This window comes from Rattus rattus, chromosome 7, assembly GCF_011064425.1.
Source record: "Rattus rattus isolate New Zealand chromosome 7, Rrattus_CSIRO_v1, whole genome shotgun sequence".
Taxonomy (NCBI): Eukaryota; Metazoa; Chordata; class Mammalia; order Rodentia; family Muridae; genus Rattus; species Rattus rattus.
Genome location: NC_046160.1, coordinates 12,829,808 through 12,847,237, shown reverse-complemented (window position 1 = coordinate 12,847,237; position 17,430 = coordinate 12,829,808). Strand labels below are relative to the sequence as shown.

Below are 17,430 nucleotides of genomic sequence, written 5' to 3'. Positions count from 1 at the left end.
TAAGCAGTCAGTCATTCAATGAATGAAGGTTTTGGGAAGGATTATTTGATATGGAATTCCAAATAGTAATAAAAAGCCGATTTGTATTTAATGATTCTGCTTTTTTGTCCATCGCCCTTGTTTTTTTCCCCCCAGTACCGGCAGAATTTTAGCATTTACTGCCTTGCACCACTTTTCAGTATCAGTCTTGAAGATTCTTGCGGTATTTCAGAGCCCAGTCAGTTACGTGCCCAGAAATCTGAAGCAGAAGCAAGGGCTGTATCCCTTTCCACCAAAGGTGTTTATAATGAGTGATGGTACTCGACACAATCCAGTGCTGATATTCCCAGCTTCAGCACTGCCCTCAGATTTACTGAGAGCACGTCCCCAAAGGCGCACCCATTTTAATCGCCCCCAAAATGAGCTAAACAAGAATTCATGCCATTCACCTCAACTTCTAGAGCCTTAAGATTTACCCAGAGAGCTTTGTGCTGAATTCAGGGGAAAAACGCATTTTCATACCCCACTTAGAAAGCTTTGAGGACATGGTACGAACATTTTCCTCTTACAAAGATTTCTTGAAATGTTCACGGTGGCTGGGAGAACTCAGGCTTTCTTGTACACAACCTGCAGTGCAGGCGACTCCGCCCCCGAGCAAGAATGGAGGCAAAAGGACTACAGAGCGGAGGATTCTGGGGGAAGGAAATGACGTCAAGAGCAAAGCATGCTGGGCTCAGGCGGGCCGACTCAAGACTGCTTGGTGGAGTGTGAGCTAAGTCGGAGTGTAGTCAGGCGTCTCTGCCGCTTTTCCCTGCATTGCGCACAGCTCTGGGTATGGCGGCCTCAAGGCAGGACCCAGTCTTCGAGCTCTAGAGCTTTGCTCGCGCGTCCTCAGCGCTTTACGAGGAAATTGGCGCAAACCCCGCGGAGAATCATCTAGAAAGAGTAGGTAGGAATCCGAGAACCCCGCATCAGTTATGTCTCTAAAGGGTTTAGGGCAAAACCCTGTTATCTGAGGAAAGCGGAGCTGAAGAGTTTGTGTATCATCTATGGGCCAGTTCAAAGCCAGGTTGAAAGCAGTATCTGGAATTGGGAGCAGAGGGTGGGAATAGATAAGCCACAGGAGTTTGAGAATTATACCTGCGGCCATTCGCTACCACCATAGCTCAGTCTGAATTATAAATAACCCTCATCCCGGATATAGTAAACAAAACATTCTCAAGAATTCTCCAAACATAGTATCAGTTTGTTATACTCCAAATGGGCTTTTTGAATGTTGTTCCTTTTGAGGCTTGAGACGGCGCACTTTGTTCCCAGGCTGGGCTCAGTCCTACTAGTAGGGAGGACTGTAAGTTAAGACTGGCTTTATGGGGCTGGAGAGATGGCTCAGCGGTTAAGAGCACTGACTGCTCTTCCAGAGGTACTGAGTTCAATTCCCAGCAACCACATGGTGGCTCACAACCATCTGTAATGGGATCCGATGCCTTCTTCTGGTGTGTCTGAAGACAGCTACAATGTGCTTATATATAATAAATAAATCTTAAAAAAAAAAAAAAAAAGACTGGCTTTATGTATCGGTGCTTACTTGCATTCAGAAACTTGTTAATTTCAGGCAAATTACAGACTTTCACTGCCCCCAGAATGGCTATTAGGGGGTTAAGAACATTGGAATGAGTGGAATATGCACAGTGATTAACCCGAATTGGTACTGGTTCTAGATCTAACCAGCTGGTAACCATGAGTGAATGGACGAAGAAAAGCCCCTTAGAATGGGAGGATTACGTTTACAAAGAAGTGAGAGTGATAGCCAGTGAGAAGGAGTATAAAGGATGGCTGCTAACCACAGACCCAGTCTCTGCCAAGTGAGTATTCGTCTTACTTTCCCGAAATGACAATCCCCTGTACTGTCCTGGATCCAAGATGAGAAGGCAGACGGATGATGGAAGGCTGGTTATTCACACATAAGAATTGCTTTTGAGCCTGACTGCTGTGGAATACTATAGCAAAGCAGACACACTTACAGGAATAGAAAATAGAAATTCTCTCCTCTTCTAATTCTCCTTTCAGAGGGTCTCATGTGGCCCAGGCTGGCCTTATCTGGCTATATAGTTAGACAACATTAAACTTCTGATGCATCTGCTTCTACTTCCTGAATGCCAGAACACCTACCTTTCTAATATATATATATATTTGAAATAAGTTTCATATAACTCAGACTGGCCTCAAATTCATTATGTAGCTGAGGATAAACATGAACTCCTGACCCTCGTATCTCCACCATATCCAATTGTGAGAGCTTGTCTCAAAAGATAAAGGGACTGAAGATACACAGATGTCAAGGGGAAAATGCCCACACCCTTTATTGGCAAATTCTATACTTTATTGAAGTAGTAAGTATTTGTAACCTTACTAAGTTTCTGTAGCACCGTGGAGGATTATATATTATCCCTCTCCCAGTCTGCATTTAGCATAAAATGTCCTCAGACTCTGATCCTCCTACTTTAACCTCGTGGCCACTGTGATGACAGGCGTGAGCCATCACACCAGGCTGAAGTTAATATAATTTTGATATCAAAAGTCGAGGACAGGATTTAAAAAAGCGATTAAGCTAATTCCATTTATGATTACAGACACTCAGATCTTTAGTAAAACACACAGTCTCCTACAAACAGACTTTGTTTGCAAAAATCCAAAAAGGAATTTCACTTCTGTGTTACTCTTCTCAAAAGCCTAATCATTCTTGGCATATTTATGAGAAAGCTCCACACGACCAAAAATTGAGATGCTCTACTAAATACCTCACTGGTACTTTTCAAAACTCTCAAGGTGGCAGGAAGTAAAGACTGAGAAATCAAGGGAGAGTAAGGGAACATGAGAACTAAATGTGACCCAGGATCTTGTTTGGATCCTAGAACAGAAAACGGGCTGTCAGTGGGAACTCATACAGCTAAATACCATGTGTGGCTCGGTTAACGGGAACTCTTCTGTCTTGCCTGAGGTTTGTGAATCTTGTTTCTTTTTTACTCAGAGAACAACTTTGGGCTAAAGTGTTTTGGCCCACCTTTAGTCCCAGTACTCAGGAAGCAGAGACAGGTGGATCTCTACCATGGATTTCAAGCCAGGCAGGGCTAGCCTGTGTCTTAAGGAAAGTGAAAAGGTAAAGGGACTTTAAGTTGACCTGGCCAGTTTGTGATCCTCCTGTTTACACAAAGCTGGGAAAGGCCCCTGTCTTTGGAAAAACAAAAAACAAATCAAGAAAAGGAAGTTTGGGAAGGATATTCCTAGTATTGTGTCCCATCTGTCTTGCCTGAGGTTTGTGAATCTTGTTTCTTTTTTACTCAGAGAACAGCTTTGGGCTAAAGTGTTTTGGCCCACCTTTAGTCCCAGTACTCAGGAAGCAGAGACAGGTGGATCTCTGTGATTTTGAGGCTAGCCTGGTTTACAGAGTGAGTTTAAGGACCGCCAGGGCCACACAAAGAAACCCTGTCTTAAAAAACAAACAAGCAAAAGGAACTTTTTTTTTTTTTTTGTTTTTGTTTTTTTTTTTTTTTTCGGGGTTGGGGGTCGAACCCAGGGCCTTGTGCTTCCTGGGGAAGGGCTCTACCACTGAGCCAAATCCCAACCCCTGATAACCCAGTTTCAACTTTGGGTTTGATGATCTTCTGACTTACTAATTTTAAGTTTTAATTTTTAAATTTCAGTTTCTTTAATTTTGTGTTTTGTTTTCTTTGGTCTACTTTGGTGCCTTTAGCGTTAATGTTTATGTTTTTAGCTGGTTTATGTGTATGTGGTTTACGTGAATGTATGTATGTGTGCATATTCTTGTGAGGTATGTGCAGTTAAGCATGCACATGTATGCATGAATAGATAGAAGCCTGAGGTTGCTCTCAGGCAGCTTCCTTAGTCACTCTCCACTTTGCGTACTGAGGCAGGCTCTCTCACTTGAACCCAGAGCTTGCCAGTAGCCAAGTCTGAGTAACCACCTTGCTCTAAGGGTCTTCTGTCTGTGCTTCCCACATGCTGGGATTCCAGGCCGCCTGCGCCTCCATATGTGGTAGGGATCGAGTCTCACTCCTCAGTACAGCCCTTTATCCCCTGAGCTATTTCCAAACCCTGTTTTTGTTTTTCAATCCTACAATTAAATATATGCCTTGTCTTACACGTATTTAAGGCATTTGTAACTTTTTGTTTTAATCTTTGTTAGGAACTGGAGAGCAAAGCATGCACTGTCCTGGAAGTACATTTCAACCCTAACTCTCCCGCTCTTTAGATACTCATTAGCTGTGCCCTATAATGATAAGCTAGGCAAAATGGTAGATGTCAAGGACCTCAGTTGTTGATGATGCTCTTAGTCCATTGTTTCTTCCTAATTCTTAAGGTTGTTCTTTTACCAATCTGCTCTGAACTTATTTTGTCTTTAAAGCATTGTCCTCGTGAACTTCCTTGAAGATGGCAGACTGTGTGTGACTGGAATTATGGGACATGCTGTGCAGACAGTGGAAACTGTAAGCGAAGGGGACCACAGAGTAAGAGAGAAGCTGATGCATCTGTTCACATCTGCAGATTGTAAAGGGTACAGCCCTGAGGATCTGGAAAAGAAGAAAACCAGCCTAAAGAAATGGCTTGAGAAGAACCACATCCCTGTCACTGAAGAGGGAGACGCACAAAGGACTCTCTGTGTGGCTGGGGTTCTCACTATAGACCCACCATATGCTCCAGAAAATTGCAGCAGCTCTAATGAGATCATTCTGTCCCGAATTCAGGATCTTATTCAAGGCCATCTTTCAGCTTCCCAGTGAGAGGCTGCGCACGAGGAGCACACTGACTTCACTGTTTGGTTCTGTGTTAAATTCTTCCAGTGTAAGTTGATTATATTACAAGACTTCAAAGCACATGACTGCTATGTGTATATGCGCACATTTTTTTTTTCTTTTTCTTTTTTTCGGAGCTGGGGACCGAACCCAGGGCCTTGTGTTTGCTAGGCAAGCGCTCTACCACTGAGCTAAATCCCCAACCCCATCTGCACACATTTTAAGTTTTTGTTTAGGTCAAATCAGAGGAAGTGAAGGCACCAGAACAGTGTCCCTTGTCCTGAAAAGAACACAGGAGAGTCAGATTTGGAAGGAGATTTCCTTGCATGGGATTTAAGATAAATCACCCTATTTGTGAGACAAGGGTGCATTCTGAATAGGTGTAACAATGTGAAATAAATTTATAAATTTCAATATAAGCTATTAAAGTAAAAATCAGTCTCAGGTTCTTTGGACTAACCATATTTCTGTTTTTAAAATGTTGTCTTTCCCGGGTGGTGGCGGCACATTCCTTTAATCCCAGCACTTGGAGGGTAGAGGCAGGCAAATCTTGAGTTTAAAGCCAGCATTGTCTACAGAGCAAGTTCCAGGACAGCCAAGGCCACACAGAGACACCCTGCCTTGAGAGAAGAAAGTTGGTCTTTGAGGTTGACTCAGCAACATTGAATCAGCTGTGGTTTGGCTATGGCTTATGCACCCCTCAGTTCTTGTGATGGGGACTTCTACCTTTAAGAGAGGAGACGTAGGGCTGCAGAGGTGGCTCAGCAGTTAGGAGCACTAGCTGTTCTTCCAGAGGACCCAGGTTCAATTCCCAGCACCTCTATGCTACCTCACAACTGTCTAAATCTTTGGGTCATTGAAGCTATGCCCTAAGGAAGGGTCGTGCAGTTCCATTGCTGTGAAGAGACATCATGACCATGGTAACTCTTACAAAGGAAGCCTTTAATTGGGGCTGGCTTCCATTTTCAGAGGTTTAATCCATTATCGTCATGTCAGGAAACATGACAGCGTGTAACAGACATGGTGCTGGAGAAGGAACTGAAAGTTCCACATCTTGATCCACAGGCAGCAAAGGGAGACTGTGCCGCGCTGACCGTAACTTGAACATAGGCGGCCTCAAAGCCTGATCCCGTGGTGCCGTATTTCCTTCAACAAGGTCACACCTACTACTTATGCCACTCCTTATGGCCAGACATTCAAACATGAGTCTGGGGAACCATTTCTATTCAAACCACCACAAGAAGGGCTGGGGGACCTGGTCTCAGACTTCCTGTTTGATGATGTAAGCTCTTATACGACCATGATGTGTATTCGGGAAGAAAACACTCTTGTGGACATGCTCCAGCCCTGACCAAAATGGAGCTGCCGTCATGGTACTGTCCTGTACGCCCAGCACTGAGCTAAGTTTCTCTCCGTAAGTAGCCTGCTTCAGGTGGTTTGTTCATTTCAGTGACTCAAAGCTGACGAGTAATAGAATATAGTAAAGCTGAAGGTTTTAGCTGATGGCATTTTTTTTTTTGGAGACAGGATCTCACTGTGTGGCTTAGGCTATCCTGGAACTCACTATGTACTTTAGGCTGGTCTCAAACTCACCAAGATCCATCTGCCTCTGCGTCCTGGGTGCTGGGATTTAAAGGGATGCACCACCATGCCCTCCTTTTGCTTGAGGGGAAGAAAAGATTTGTGTTTCATCTCTATGTGTGTATTGTCTGTGTGAATGTAAGTCATGTGTGCCCATGCCAAGAGTGAATGTCATATCTGCTGTGCTGGGGTCGCAGGTGGCTGTGAGCTGCGCACTGTCGATGCTGGTACCTGAATTGGGGTCCCCTGCAAGAGCAGTACGTTTAACCACTGAACAGTCTCTCTAGCCCTGGGTCTGGTTTTGCAACCAAGGCTGGTCTAGGACTCAGTGGTCCTGTTGCCTCAGTCTCAGACACGTACGTTACATAGTCAAGAATCCATTTCTCACAGATTCCTAGGTGTGCAGCTCCCCCTCCCCCAGCCCAATAGGGTTTCTCTGTATAGCCCTGGCTGTCCTGGAATTTGCTCTGTAGGTCAGGCTGGCCTCAAACTCTGAGCCACCTGCCTCCTGAGCACTGGGATTAAAGTCGTGAGCCACCACCACCCAGTGTGTGTGTGTGTGTGTGTGTGTGTGTGCGTGTGTGTGTGTGTGTGTGTGCGTGGCCACCACCACCCAGCGTGTGTGTGTCTGTGTGAGACTGTAAGGCTGTGAGACAGGTTCTTACTCTAACCCTGGCTGATTTTGACCCTCCCTTGACCTCACGATGTCCTTGCCTCAGCCCTCTGAGAGCTGGGATTACAAGTGTGGGTCACTACACTTGGCTTTTCCTCACAGCTTTAAGCACCATGATTCTAAAAGTAAAATTCAGCGACCAAGACTCTTTAGAAAGGTAATAGAGGAAGCAGAATACAAAATAGCTGACATGCTTGTGGACATGGTTCTGACCAGGTGACACCCTTGAAAAGGGATAAGCCGTACAGGAGAAGCCATGACCTCGCTCAGGCCTTGGCTCAGGGACAGATCCTGTCATTAGTGTTGGTAGATAGATTTGCTGTCAATGTGGTCTGTGGGAGACAGGCTTCTTGGCGACTGAACTCTGACTGTTTAAACAATTCGCCTACAAATAAAACCTGAGTGCTGGAGGGGGAATTGATCCTCTCTGCCAGGGAAACTGGCAGCTAAGGGAGTTTCCCTGTCACTGCCTCAGCTAAGATGCTCCCAGACAGGTTAGCTCACCTGTTGATCCTCCCTCAGGGCCAACGGTTGGAGATCCAGACTCTGCAGAGGCAGCCTTTCCCAAAGCTGGCTCTGTTTACTGCTGCTTCTGGGTGGTAGCCTGGGCTGCCTTCGAACATGGCATCAGGAATACTTTTGAAAACCAAAAACAAAAAGGACTTGGGTTGGAGAGATGGCTCAGTGGTAAGAGCACACACTGCTCTTCCAGAGGGCTGGAGTTTGGTTCCTAACACCCACATCATTTGGTGCACAGCCGAGTATAACTAGTTCCTGGGGTCTTTGACACTGGCCTGTGTGCACCTGCTCTAACAGGCACACTTCTACCATATATATACATATGATTTAAAACAAAAAAATCTTTAAGACTTTGGGCGTATTGGTTCAGCTTTTGAAATATTTAAAAGGGAAAAATTTTTTCAGAGACAGGGTCTGTAGCTGTTGTGGACCTCACTCTGTAGCCCAGGCTGGCCTCCCACTCACAGAGATCAGCCTGCCTCTGTGTCCCAAGTGCTGGGATTAAAGGCCAGCCTTTGAGATTTTTAAAAATTGTTTTAGAAGCAAACTTTGTAGTCATTTTTCCCCCATACGGTGTTTATCTGATTTCCTAAACATTTCCGTTGTTTCTTAGAGACGTGCCTGAAACAGATTTTATTCTCCAAGTTTTTTAAATTATTGGAGCCGATGATGTGGCTGGGCAAGTAAGGGGCACCCCCCACCCCCGGTAGTATATGTGAAGTAAGATTATTACTGAGGACGTAGGGGCCTTCACGGTCACCTGTTAGTTTGGTGGGAACAGATGATACTCGGGGTGCCTGTGCTAAGGACTGCTATCTGATTCCTGTTTATAAAAGGAGGAATGGCTACACCTCCGTGTGACTGCTCCATTTTATATTCCACAGCACTGTGCAAAGGCTTTACAGTCTCCATGGCCTTCCCGGCATTTTGGTTTGTTGGGTTTTGTTGTTGTTTTGTTTTTGTTTTTAGGTTTATTTTTATTGGTTTCTTTTTTGAGCCAGTTTCTCTATGTAGGCCTGGCTGTTCTTGAGCTCGTTCTATAGACCAGGCTGGCCTTGAACTTAGAGTGCCGGGATTAAAGGTTGTGCCCGCCATCCAGCAGTTGTTAAAGTATGCCCACGTGCGGAAGTCAGGACTGCAGTGCTTTGGAATTTTCTGTGTACAGGTCTTATACTGCTTTTTTATGTATTTTAGTTTATGAGATAGGGCCTGGCCCTTTCTATATTTCCCAGGCTGGCCTGGTACTTTCAGTGTAGTCCACCCTTGCTTCAGACTTGCAACAATCCTCCTGCCTCAGCTCCCAAGTACTATCACTGCATTAAACAAGCACACCTTATTTATGAGGGAGAGAGGCCTCTTGTATGCTAGACAAGCACAGTACCGCCGTGCTCTCTCCATAGGCCTGAGTGGAAAAGCAGAATTAGGAAGCCCGATGCCTTTAGTCCCTTTCCTTGTAGTCTCAATAAATAGGCATCCGGATTCTTGAGCTACTGAGACTCTGTGGGTAAGTTATGTTCCGGATCAGTTGTATCCAAGTGAGCGCACATCTGTCCGTGCCTTTGTTTATCTTCGTGCTCCGAACGTCTAGCATGTTAGCTGATCTTCTGCACCCGATTAAATACGTCGTTTAAATGAAATTCAAAGCCCGCGTGGGAGGCATTTCTGCAGCCCACTGTGGGTTTCCGGGCAGTGCCGGGGTGTACCTGCGATGCTTCGGTTACTCTCTCCTTAGCCATACTCACTGCAGGGAAGGGTGTCGTAAAGATGATGGGGGAGTAACGGGGGCAGCTGCGGTGTAAGTACGGAGCTGAGGAGTGAGTTTCTTACAGGAGGACACAGTTGCGTTCTTCTGGGTCTAATCAGCTGGCTTCCTTACTGTGTGCGGTGTAGCAGCCTCCTGGTTTGTTTTGACGCCTGTCTTCCGAAGAGCACGCTGCCCTTCATCCTCTTTGGCACCCGGATGAGTAAACTTTGGGAGAGAAGAGTTACCCAGCCCAGCAATTAAAGTTCCTATTTAGGTTTTATGTGTGAGCCGAGGTCTACGAGATGGGATTTTGTCCAGTTAGCACGGAGATAAAGGGGCGTGCGTGCGTGCGTGCTTTCGTGCGTCGCGTCGTCGTCGTGCGTGCGTGCGTCGCGTCGCGTGTGTATGCGTGTGTGTGTGTGTGTGTGTGTGTGTGTGTGTGTGTGTGTGTGCGTGCGGCGTGCTCGTGCGCCCAGCGCCCGTGTGTGTTCGCACTTTTGTAATGCGGGCCCAAAACGATAACTTGGCTTTCTCAGTGATAGTTTCAGCCGTCACACACAAATTGTATCTTCACATTCTTAAAACATGTGATTTTAAAAAAAAGATCAGAACTGAGAGGTCACATTTCCGAATTGCTCTCCATCTACACATGGCCTTTTCCTGTTTGTACCATTTCTTGGTCTTACTCAGATAGCATGTGCTTGTTCTATATGTGCACACGGTCTGCATGTGCGTGTGCATGTGTGCATGTGTGCGCGCGCGCGCGTGTGTGCATGTGTGTGTGCCTGTGTGTGTGTGTGCGTGTGTGTGTGTGTGTGTGTGTGTGTGTGTGTGTGTGTGTGTGTGTGCGCGTGTGTGTGCGCGTGTGTGTGTGTGTATGTGTGTGTGTGTGCGTGTGTGTGCATGTGTGTGTGTGTGTGTGCGTGTGTGTGTTTGTGTGTGTTTGCCCGCGTGTGCATGTGTGTATACATGAACCACAGCACACATGTGGAGGTGAGAGGTGAGAGTACAAGGTGCAAGTTTTTTCTCCCTCTACTGCGTGGGTCTGGGGATCCGGCTCAGGTTAGCTTTGGTAGCTTTGACGATTTCCTTTACACACTGAGCGATCTGTCTGCCCCATGGTACGTTTATTAGAGTTGCTCTGGCCGAGGTTTCCTGTTAGTAGTCTAAAATGTTTGCATTTTTAGATATGGTTAGTGGCACAATTTTTTATTTGGATAATAAGCTATTATACTTTATAAAACGGTTCCTTATTTCATTTTTTAAAATACTTTTCTTTCCCTTGGCAATACTAACATTTTGGATTGGATAATTTTTTTGGTCTACAATTTGGGAATCAGTTATTTCTTTTCCATGTAGATGTTCTGAGTCATCTTGCTAGCCTCCAAAATGTAGTTTCGGGTATTTTTAAAACTTGATCTCAGGCTGGAGAGATGACTCAGTGGTTAAGAGCACTGACTGCTCTTCCAGAGGTCCTCAGTTCGATTCCCAGCAACCACATGGTGGCTCACAACCATCTGTAGTGGGATCTGATGCCTTCTTCTGGTGTGTCTGAAGACAGCCACAGTGTACATATATATAATAAATAAATAAATTTTATTGGTCTCACTTGGTGGTAATTTGTCCCCTACTTGGTTGTCATAGCTGAAAGCTAGAGCTATCTATCTGCTAGAATACAAGGACACTGGCTGCTCGGTGTCCTGCAAGGCATGGGATATCCTGGTACAATGTGACAATCTTGCTCCACCCACTCCAGCAGCACACGAATGGAAACAACGTAACTCCTAGATTTTGTCTAGAAGGTATATTCAGGCATGGGCCAGCATGTCTGGTGTCTAACACATCTGAAGTCCAAGGACAGAATGAAGAAAAGCTTATTCCAAGTGGAATCTCAGGTGCCAGTGGGTCTTCTGGCCTGCCTCAAAGCAGAGGGAAGACATGATGGCTAATCTCCATGATGCACGTTTACTCAACATGGAAGGAAAATGAGCCCCTTCACGGTTCCAGTAAAGCCAGGGATAGAGGCAGCAGTAAGTGCGTTTCCTGTATTTTCCTTGCCTTGTTGTTGTTGTAAAACTATTCGCTCTTATGATAGATGATCTTGAACTCCTGATCTTCCTGCTTTTATCTGCCAAGGCTAGGCTTACAGGACTGTACTAACATGCCTGACTTAAAGAAAAAACAGAAACAAACAAAGCCCTCATGGTTTGCAGTGTTCCTTAACAGAATGTTTGTTTTATACTATTATGCCATATTTATCAATGTTTGTATAGTACGTTAAACATTGATTTAAGCCCTGTTCTTCATCCCTCATTGTAGTTAGAAGATTGAGCAGCTGGCCCCCCTCCTCTCCCCGCCCTCTCCTCTGCTCTTCTCTCTGCTCATTTCAAAGAGTTCCTCTCTGGTGACCAAGTATTCAAATATATGGGCTGTGCAGGCTGTAGTGCTTTGGATGAGAACGGCCCCGGAAGCTCGTACATTTGAATGTTTAGTTATCGGGGTGTGAAACTAATTGGAAAGGCTTGGGAGGTGTGAGCTTGTTGGAAAAGGTGTGTCACTAATGAGCTTTGAGGTTATAAAAGCCCAAGCCAGGCCCAGTGTCTCTCTTTTCCTGCTGCCTGAAGGTCCAGATGTGGAACTCTCAGCTACTTCCCCAGCACTGTGTCTGCCTGCATGCTGCCACCCCACCCACCACAATGATAATGGACTAAACCTTTGAAACCAAGCAAGCCCCAATTAAAAGCTTTCTTTTATACTGAGACTGAGAGTTGCCATGGTCATGGTGTCTTTTCACAGCAGTAGAACAGTAAGCAAGATGAATCACTCTAATCAAACCACTACAAGTGCAATGTCAGATATCCTACTGGGGTGATAATGTAGAAATGGCAAGGAGTTCCACCATCCAGTGACTCCTCACGATTGTCAGCCACACAGCAGTGTGTTACACTTACAGTACTAAAAGAGGGCTTAGAGAGATGGCGCAGGAAGTAGAGTGCTGGCCATAGAAGCACGGGGACCTGAGTCTGAATCCCCAACATCCATGTAAAAAGCCAAGCTTGTGAATGTCACCTCAATGCTGGCTGGGGAGGAGGTGGGTGGATAGATCTGGGATGACGGCAAGCCAGTGTAGATAACTTGGTGAGTTCCAGGTTCAGTGTGAGAACCTGTCTTCAGAATTAGGGTAGAGAGCAATAGAGAATCCTGATGTTGACCTCTGCCCTCCATGCCTGCCCCCACCAAGGTCCATACCTGCCTGGGCCACATAGTGAGACAAAAATGAAACAAAAGCAAGGGCCAGGGTAGACTCTAGATTCCTTGCCTAGCATGGACAAGGACCTGGATTCAGAGCCCAGCCCTGCAAAACAAACAAAACCCAACTTCCCCAACCCAGAGGTGGGAGGAGACCAAAAGATACTGAAGAAGCGGACCACCCTGGAACAGTCTGCAACTGTTGCTGTGACTAGAACATTCTCTCATCTGTTTCCATCTGGGCACTCTGCCCTCTGAACACTCAAATACTCACTGACACAGGGTCATGATCAAGACGCTTGCACGAGTGAGCTTATCCTCGGCGTGGGGTGGAGGAGGTCTGAGTGAGTGAGACCTACCTTCTGAAAACAATAGCTGCTTTTGTATTTTATTAATTGGCTAAATTTCCTGAGCAGTTTTTGCCTTGAATGTGGAGAGAAAGAAGCTCCAGGATTTATGATTAATTCCAGCAATGATTTAAAAGGGAAAAGCAGCATCTACCTGGGGGTTCGAGTAACTATTCAAGAGCTATTATTTATATGGGTGATGCAAGATACCTCCAGAGGGTTCCCATTAGATCTAGAAATTAGGAGAATATATCACAGCAGAGTCCCCTCCTCCTCCTCCTCCTCCTCCCCCTCCTCCTCCTCTTCTTCCTCCTCTTCCTCCTCTTCCTTCCTTCCTCCTCTCTCTCTCTCTCTCTCTCTCTCTCTCTGTCTCTCTCTGTCTCTCTCTGTCTCTCTGTCTCTGTCTCTCTCTCTCTCTCTCTCTCTCTCTCTCTCTCTGGTGTGTGTGTGTGCACACGTGCCTCCTAGAAACAAACTTTCAGTGTCTTCCTTGGTTGTGCTTAACAAATTTTCTATTACATTCATTTATTTACTATTTAGCATATACACAGCACAGCTGGCCTGTGCTAGTTGGAGGATGGGTTCTTCTCTTCTCCTTGGAGCCTGGAGATCAAACTCTAGTCATCAGGCATGGTAACAAGTGCCTTTACCCACTGAGCCATCTTGCCAGCCTCCCCCTTATTTTTTGAGACAGTCTTTCACGGAACCTTTAGCTCACCAGTTTGGCTAAGCTGGCTTGCCAGCAAGTTCCAGGGTCTACCACCACGCCTTAGCACCCAGCACTGGGGTAGACACACGCTAGCACGCCACACTAGCGCGCCTGGCTGTGTACAGCTAGGGACCTCAGCTCAGGTTCTCACAGAGCAAGCACTTTACTGACAGCTTCTTCTCCAACCTCTGGACAATGTATGCTTTTGTGTTTTAATTTTACAAAGTACTTTCCAAAATCTTATGACATTTTAGGAACATGTTTAAAAGGAGCTGACATTTACCGCATGACTCAGATCTACATGCTGTACTTAGACATATTATTCAAATCAAGCTCCTCAGTTATAGAAGGATAAAGATTAAATTTGTTACTGTCAGGGAGCAAGTTATCCCTAACAGATAAGGAATGCAAGGAGGAAAGCAAATTCAGTTTCTTTAGTATGAGACTTGTTACCTCCATTCTGACACTTCTCTCCAATTAAAAAACCAAAACCAAAACCAAACCACCTACGTAGGGCTAGAGAGATGGCTCAGTGGTTAAGAGCACCGACTGCTCTTCCAGAGGTCCGGAGTTCAATTCCCAGCAACCACATGGTGGCTCATATCCATTTGTAATGGGGTCTGATGCCCTCTTCTGGTGTGTCTGAAGACAGTGACAGTGTACTCGTATAATAAAAAAAGTTATTTGGAGCAACGATAGTTTGTTTCTCTACTTCCTAAGGGGTTTAGGTTTGTCCACTCTGATGAGAGCTTTGTGTCAGTAGCTAATCAGCAGCTGAAACTGCGGGTGCTTTGCATATGTGTTTTCTTTATGCAAAGAGAATTAGAGACTAAAAATATACTTAACGGAAGCTCTTCAAATGTATTGAAACTAAAACCTACTTGGTAATTTTGGGCAGCCTAGAATTCCTAAAACTTATATAAGACATATTCTTCACTGAGGTGTCTGGTGTGGGGGAAGGCTAGAGTTATAGGTAGCTGTGAGCGATGTGACACAGGTTCTGGGAACTGAACTCAGGTCCTCTGTAAGAGCAAAGATTCTTTTATTTTGTGGTTGTGTATGTCTTTAATCTATTATATATAAGTACACTGAAGCTGTCCTCAGACACACCAGAAGAGGGCATCAGATTCCGTTACAGATGGTTGTGAGCCACCATGTGGCTGCTGGGATTTGAACTCAGGACCTTTAGAAGTGCAGTCAGTGTTCTTAACCACTGAGCCATCTCTCCAGCCCAAGAGCAAAGATTCTTAAATGTACAAGTCAGAGACTGAAACTATGAAGGCTGTTCTCCTTTTAATAGGGGTGTTGTGGAGGAGACCAGCTTTGCATTGTAGCACCCTCAGAACTAATTACATTAACTTACTAACTTCTTTTAAAACCCTGATCTTTTATAAATAAAAATAAAAATCAGTAACAAATCACATTTACTCCACGCCAGGTCTAAAATGAAAGTTTTATTTTTCTTACTCACATGATTTCTTTTTTTCTTTCATTTGAGTTCTCTCAGGTAAGCCTTTATTATGACAGGGAAAACCAAACATTTCTCCTCATGCCCAGTAAAAAAAACAAGAGAAAAGGATCATCAATTAAGTACAGACAATGCATAATAAAAAGGAGGAGGGAAGAATACATACATTAAGACAGAATTATATTAAACATTCAGTCTCGAGTTATGAGGTGAATTGCATTCAGTTTGGTACAGTCACAAAAAGACAAGCTGGGTTTTAGACTGTCCTACCACTGACACTCCAAATTGTGCTGGGAGTGTCCCCATGTTTTCAGAAACACCAGTGTGGAGACTGTCTCTTGGGCTGTGGGGCCCAGGCTCTGTGCCCCAGGGGCAGCCCCAGGTCAGTCTTCCATGGGAGGTAGGAGTGCTCCTGTGCCTTGTAGGGAACAGAGGTGAAGAGCAGACAACCGGCCAGTCTCACTGTGTGGTGATCAGCTTCACAATCATGCTGATAATTCGAGACCCTCTAGGACAGGTACACAGGTCCATGCTTGGGTTCTTAATTTTATCCTGGAGGAGCTGGTCAAGCTCACAGCGGAGTTCCTTCACCAGTTCGGCCACCTATGATGCAAACTGCTGCGTTAGCTGTGTTGAGGTCATGATAAGCAGCATCACTTAAGACTTCCAACAGCATTTTAGCACATTTCCACTCTGTGACTAGTGAGGCCCACTGTAAGTATATCCACTTATTGTTTACTTATCTCTATCACGTTTATTCATTACTTATCTGAAGTTTTTACCTTCTTGCCCCAGCCTGGGAGTGCTGGGGTCACAGCCTGTGTTGCCAGGTCTCATTACTTTAGGAAGTGTGGCTTTTAAGTATTTTTCACAGTACAGCTTGTTGATTTTGTGTGTCTGTGCATGCATGTGTGCACACATGGGAGTGTGCATGGAATCTGAATTCAGGTTCTCATGCTCATACAGAAAGGGCTTTGCTGATGTCACCTCTCCAACCTTGTGGGTTTTTGAGACAGTCTCATACAGTAGCCCAGACTGGCCTCGAACTCACAGAAAGTATCCCAGCCCCTCCTCCTGAGTGCTGGGATTCCAGGATTCAGTGAGAACTTGCATGTATGTATGCATGTATGTATTTGGTGTTTGCTAATTTCCTTCTTTACTTCTGTGGGCATTGGTGCTTGCCTGCATGCATGTCTGCGTGAAGGTGTTGGATCCCTGGAGCTGGGGTTGTGAGCTGCCATGTGGGTGCTGGGAATTGAACTCTGGTCCTCTGGAAGAGAAGCCAGTGCTCTTAACCACTGAGCTATTGCTCCAGCCCCAGTGAGAGCTTTTTAAAAAGCACGTTTGCACTTTTTGTTTTATTGGTCTATCTGTGTGTGTTTGGGCACACATGTGACGGTCAGGACAGCCTGAGGAAGTTAATTTTCTCCTCCTACAAGGAGGTTCTGAGCTTGAACTCTGCCTGTCAGGTTTAGCAGCAAGGACCCTTACCCTGCTGAGCCATCTCACAGGTCAGGTTTTTATTTTTAGCTTTCAAGACAAGATCTTACAGAGCTCAGCTGCCCTCATACTTGCTATGTAGCTGAAGGTGGGCAAGAGCTTCTGAATATGTCTTACCCTGGGGTTACGATGCAAAGGGTTTAGCTTTGTTCTTAAAGCTGGGTCTCACTGTGTATCCTAGGATGGCCATAATTCAGAATGAACCACCAACTCAACATGCAAGTGTTAGAGTATAAGCACATGCCACACCACGCTTTAGGAGGGAAGCTTTGATGAAGCTTCTAGGCACGAGGATTTCTCTCCTTTCAGGAAGGCCTGTTGTGTAGTTGTGAAGCTAGGATCTCCTGCAGTCATCTAGTCCACACAGGGACAGCCGGCCTTTATCAGCTGCTGCTGCACCAAACCAGCCCTGCCTGGCCCTTTGGCCATGACAGCCACTGGTCAGACGTGGTTACTTAGGAGCACCTGAAACGTACCTGGCTCAAACTGAAGAGTGTGAATGCACATCTGATGTTAAAGACTTAATATGCAAAGAGAAGTGAAATAACTCAGTAGCTTTCTATATTGACTACACATTGGGACTAAAACATGCTGGGTATATTAGTTAAATAAAATATATTGGGGGTTATTACTTTTTTAAGTACCAGGGGTTGTATCTAAGTCTTACACGTGTTGATTGCATGCTCTACCTGTGAGGTGTATCTTCAAGTTTTGTTTTTTACAGATAAGGTCTTGCTATGTTGCCCAGGCTATAGTCTTAAGTATCTGTAGGCTTAAGTACCTGGCTTGAGTGATCTTCTTGCCTTAGTGATCTTCTTGGGACTATTAGTATATATACTTCATTTCTTTT

At 45.2% G+C, this 17,430-nt stretch overlaps 2 protein-coding genes across 6 annotated transcripts in view; one reads left to right on the top strand and one right to left on the bottom strand.

Annotated features, from left to right (window-relative positions):
* Nucleotides 1-727: 727 nt before the first annotated feature.
* Nucleotides 728-5,239, top strand: Gemin6 (gem nuclear organelle associated protein 6). Of its 2 annotated transcripts, none has more exons than XM_032908832.1 (3): nucleotides 728-928; nucleotides 1,698-1,841; nucleotides 4,403-5,239. In XM_032908832.1, the coding sequence occupies exons 2-3, from the start codon at nucleotides 1,717-1,719 to the stop codon at nucleotides 4,776-4,778; spliced, it is 501 nt and encodes a 166-aa protein (XP_032764723.1). In that variant the 5' UTR covers nucleotides 728-928; nucleotides 1,698-1,716; the 3' UTR covers nucleotides 4,779-5,239. The 2 variants fall into 2 exon arrangements, with proteins under 2 accessions (XP_032764723.1, XP_032764724.1); XM_032908833.1 differs by having other exon boundaries at nucleotides 747-924.
* Nucleotides 5,240-15,046: 9,807 nt separating this feature from the next.
* Dhx57 (DExH-box helicase 57) overlaps nucleotides 15,047-17,430 on the bottom strand; it is a 51,293-nt gene continuing 48,909 nt past the window's right edge. For all 4 annotated transcript variants that reach the window (XR_004388570.1, XM_032908819.1, XM_032908820.1 and 1 more), the window contains one exon: nucleotides 15,047-15,683. Coding sequence is in view for 3 of the 4 variants with exons in the window: in XM_032908819.1 (XP_032764710.1) it covers nucleotides 15,540-15,683 (144 nt within the window). In the remaining variant the exon portion in view is untranslated. The remainder of the gene's footprint in view (nucleotides 15,684-17,430) is intronic.